The 4,852-nt window shown below is 35.7% G+C and overlaps 1 protein-coding gene across 3 annotated transcripts in view; it reads right to left on the minus strand.

The window, feature by feature from the left end:
- Window positions 1–4,852, minus strand: part of LOC106878599 (high mobility group protein HMGI-C) — a 44,562-nt gene that overhangs the window by 25,979 nt on the left and 13,731 nt on the right. For all 3 annotated transcript variants that reach the window (XM_014927857.2, XM_014927856.2, XM_052967479.1), the window contains exon 2: window positions 4,254–4,322. In XM_014927857.2, coding sequence (XP_014783343.1) covers window positions 4,254–4,322 — 69 coding nt within the window. The remainder of the gene's footprint in view (window positions 1–4,253; window positions 4,323–4,852) is intronic.

The following is a 4,852-nucleotide window of genomic DNA, read 5'->3' on the forward strand; positions in this document are numbered from 1 at the left end:
AACATACACACATATATACGACAGGCTTCTTTCAGTTTCCGTCTACCAAATCCACTCACAAGGCTTTGGTCGGCCCGAGGCTATAGTAGAAGACACATGCCCAAGGTGCCACGCAGTGGGACAGAACCCGGAACCATGTAGTTCGTAAGCAAGCTACTTATCACACAGCCACTCCTATGCCTTATTAACACTAGCTTAATAATTTTTTCTACTGTAGGCACAAGGCCTGAAATTTTAGGGGGAAAATGCTAGTTGATTATATCCACCACTGAGCTCAACTGGTACTTATCTTATTGACTCTGGAAGGATAAAAAGCAGAATCAACTTTGGCAGAATTTAAACTCAAAGGTAAAACCAGAAAAAATATTGCTAAGCATTTTTCCTGATGTACTAAGATTCTACCATCTTTCCACCTTCACACCAGCTTAATAATGGTTTCAAATTTAAGCACATGGCCAGTAATTTCAGGTGAGGGGATAAGTGAGTAACAATGGCCCCAGTAATAAATTGGTACTCATTTTATCGAGCCTGAAAGGTCAAAGGTAAAGTCAACCCTGGCGGAATTTGAACTCAGAACAGAAAGACAGACAAAATGCCACTAAACATTTTGCCTGGTGTGCCAACAATTCTGCCAACTCACTGCCCAACACCAGCTTAATAACTCTTTTACTTGTTTCAGTCATTTCACTGCGGCCATGCTGGAGCACCGCCTTTAGTCGAGCAAATCGACCCCAGGACTTATTCTTTGTAAGCCTAGTACTTATTCTATTGGTCTCTTTTTGCCGAACTGCTAAGTTACGGGGACGTAAACACACCAGCATCAGTTGTCAAGCGATGGTGGGGGGGGGGGACAAACACAGACACAAACATACACACACACATACATACATATATATGACAGGCTTCTTTGAGTTTCCGCCTACCAAATCCACTCACAAGGCTTTGGCCGGCCCGAGGCTATAGTGGAAGACACTTGCCCAAGGTGCCACGCAGTGGGACTGAACCCGGAACCATGTGGTTCGTAAGCAAGCTACTTACCACACAGCCACTCCTACTAAGACAGTTATTTTACTAAATAATTCATTATTTTCAAAATTCATTGAAAATAAGGCATGAGAAAAAAGGTAACAAAAGGGTTAAATATATGGGTCAAATCAACTGTGTAGCTACCATTTACAACACAAATAATTAATGACTTTCACAGGAGTCAAATATATTTCAGTACAGACCCTGGACTACTTTAAAATCTGTATTGTTAACAATAGCCATTTCAAAATCTGTAGTGGTTAGCTCACAATAGCCACTTTAAAGTCTGTATCCACTATTTAACAATTTATAAAGTATTTGCTAACAATATTTCAAAATTTGAAAGTGGTAAACTGGCATAATTGTTAGCAAGCCAAGCAAAATGCTTAGCAGTATTTTATTTATTGTTACACTCTGAGTTCAAATGCTGCTGAGGTCGACTTTGTCTTTCATCACTTCAGGGGTTGTTAAAATAAGTACCAGTTGAGTACCGGGGTTGATGTAATCAACTTATCCCCACCCCAAAACTGCTGGCCTTGTGCCAAAATTTGAAACCGGTATTTCAAAAGTTGATAAGAATTTAGAAAAGAATCAGTATGTGTTGCTAGTTAAGCTGCTTCAATTCAGAATTTATAGTATTTCATTAAAAAGTTTATAAATAAACGATTTTTTTTCTTATATTGAAAATTTTATTATACATAATCAATAGACTGAATAATCAATTTCAGTGATTAAATTTTTTAAATATGTAAACTAATTTATATCTTATGACTAGCATATTTGTCATATGTGTATGTGTGTGTGCTTGAGAGAGAGAGAGAGAGAGAGAGAGTGAATGCATGTCTGTACCACTGTCATGATAACAGACAAGGACAGTTTCCACCCAAACATCCATACACCAAATTTTTCAGACATCCTATTGAAATAACTCTTATCATACCCTCGATGATGTCCTTTTTTTTTTCTTTCTGGTATCAGCCATTGATACTACAGCCCTCTTGGAGCATCACTTTCAAGAGTGTTTTTTATTATTTCTTTTAAATAAAAAGTAACTCAGTGTTTTGTTTTGTGTTTTTTTTTTTGGTATGAAGAAAGATAACTCAGGTAGGTATGACTTCTACAAGGTGTTTTTATTTGATACATTGTTTTTAATTCATTCCATACTGATACACACACACACATACTGGGCTTCTGCAGTTTCTATCTACAAAATTTTATTCACAGAACATTGGCCAACTTCAGGCAATGTATAACAGAAGACACTTTGCAATTTTCTGTGCAATGGTATCAAACCTGGAACCATATGGTTCCAGGTTGCCTGCTAATAATTGTAAAAGACAAATAAAAGTAACACACCAGAAACGCATTTCATAAACATCAAATGCAACACAAAGAATATGCCCACATCCACAGCCTCTCATGATCCCTATATCCACCATCTCTATGTTCCCATGCTGGTGTGTGCTGAATGAGTCTTCAATATATTTTTCATATGTGAAGCCCCATTCTTATCAGATCTACGTTCTTTTACACAAGCTGTTCTTGTTGTACTCTAACCATTTGCACCATCTTTCAATAATTATTTACCCAGCATGCATTATTCATTAGCATATATTACATGCAATAAGGTCAATGTTTTGAAGAAAGGTATCAGACTGCAAAGCCTTCATCTTAGTTATCACACTTTCATAGTGTTGCCTTTGTGATAGATGCAGTCCATCATCATCATCATCATCATCAACAATTAATGTCTCACTTTCCCATGTTTGCATGAATGAGATGGAATTTGTTGAAGCAGATTTTTCTATGGCCAGATCCCCTTCCTAGTGCCAACTATAGAGCCTTGTTTCCAAGCAAGGTTAATATTTTCTCATAGCTACACATTTCATAGAAGACTGGAAACAAATAACCTCACTTATATAACAATGAGGCTCATTTACAACCATCACGATATCTAGAAAGGGTACATACACACGCACACATGGTGGGCTTCTTTCAGTTTCCATCTACCTAATCCACTCACAATGCTTTGGTTGATCCAAGGCTTTAGAAGACAATTGCCCAAGGTGCATGCAGTGGGACTGAACCCAAAACCACATGGTTGGCAAGCAATCTAAATGTATAGTTAAAAGTACCCAAATGTAGAATAGAATGAGATTGACAATGATTATAATAATGATGATTTCTTTTTTTAGTTGTTGATGATGATGATGATGATTAGTAATCATAACATATATTGAGCACATAACTTGTATTTAATATTTTACCCTTAGTCAATAACTATTTATATTTCAGTCTCTTAAATGATTCTACCAACAGCACCACTACCACCATCATAATCAAACACATCTTTCAACACAACTTCAGTCAAACATTTCATTAGGTACGGCTTTAATCAAATACATATTGAACACCAACCTTTAAAAGAAGACTGTCAAACACATACATCAAACACACATAAACACTTTTAAACACAATTAGGACTATTAACCAGTTTAAAATTATAAGGGTAAAGAGAAACTCAATACACTGTATTCCTAGCAATACAAATCCTTATTGTCTTTTATAGAAGGAACAGCATCCATACTGGCTCATCTCATTTCTCTACATTACATTTTCATCAACCAAAACGGAGCCTCTTCTATGTGTTCACTCAACAGACTAGAAATAACAGCTGAATCTCCCTAAAAAAATGCCCTATTTGTTTTAGGAAAGGAAAGATTCATTGGATATAATGTGGTTCTAGATTCACTGTCTGATCAAAAGACAAGAGATCATGGCTGGAATATCTTTGGTCAGGACTTAAACAACGACTTCCATTGATATTCTAGCTATTTTAAAATTATTGCTGGCTTCTTCAACAATATTTACAAGGCACAAATCAAACATTGCAAACATTGTGACATCATTCAATAAAATAAATATAAATAAGATTGAAACCAAAATAGGAAACAACATCATCAATGTGATTATGGATATAATCATTACAGTGTAATCTGACTCCATTAGGTCTCAAATATACAAAAAATCAAAAGCAATGGAACTGACTTGTTTTTCAAAGAGATCCTATCAAATACAAAGCAAACACCAATTAATCATGCAGATAAACACACAAAATTTCAATTAGAACACACAAAATTTCAAATAGGACACACAAAATTTCAGATATGGTATGACACACAACATTTCAGACATGACATGCGACATTTTAAAGAATTTGCACCAACCTTAGAAGGTTTTTTGTTTTTACTTCCTTTTGGTCGACCCCGTGCTCTCTTCGGTTTTGGTTCTTCAGACTGGAAATATCATAAAGAATCCATGTTATAGAATACAGCATCAACAAAAGTCAGGGAGTCTTTTATTTTTATGAAACAAGTCAGATCTGGTTCAATCTTAAAACAAGAAACAGAGCTATTCTCTAGACATCATCATCATCGTTTAACATCCACTTTCCATGCTGGCATGGGTTGGACAGTGTGACTGAGGACTGGTGAGCCAGAAGGCTGCACCAGGCTCAATCGGATCTGGCAAAGTTTCTACAGCTGGATGCCCTTCCTAACGTCATGCCCTTATATATATATATATATATATATATATATAATCATAAATATATAGGGATTGACAGTAACCTGCTTCTCCAACATACTGAGAATTCAGAAATAGCAGTCAAAGAACTACTGATTTCAAAACTACAAATTATTACTCTAGATTGATAGCGATATTTTTGATACACACAGAACAAAAAACAGTAGAGAAGAGTAAAAAAACACTTGCCTTTAGTTAATTTAGTACAATTGTTTCACAGTTAAGAGTAAATAATACTCTA

Source organism: Octopus bimaculoides, chromosome 4 (genome assembly GCF_001194135.2).
Source record: "Octopus bimaculoides isolate UCB-OBI-ISO-001 chromosome 4, ASM119413v2, whole genome shotgun sequence".
Taxonomy (NCBI): Eukaryota; Metazoa; Mollusca; class Cephalopoda; order Octopoda; family Octopodidae; genus Octopus; species Octopus bimaculoides.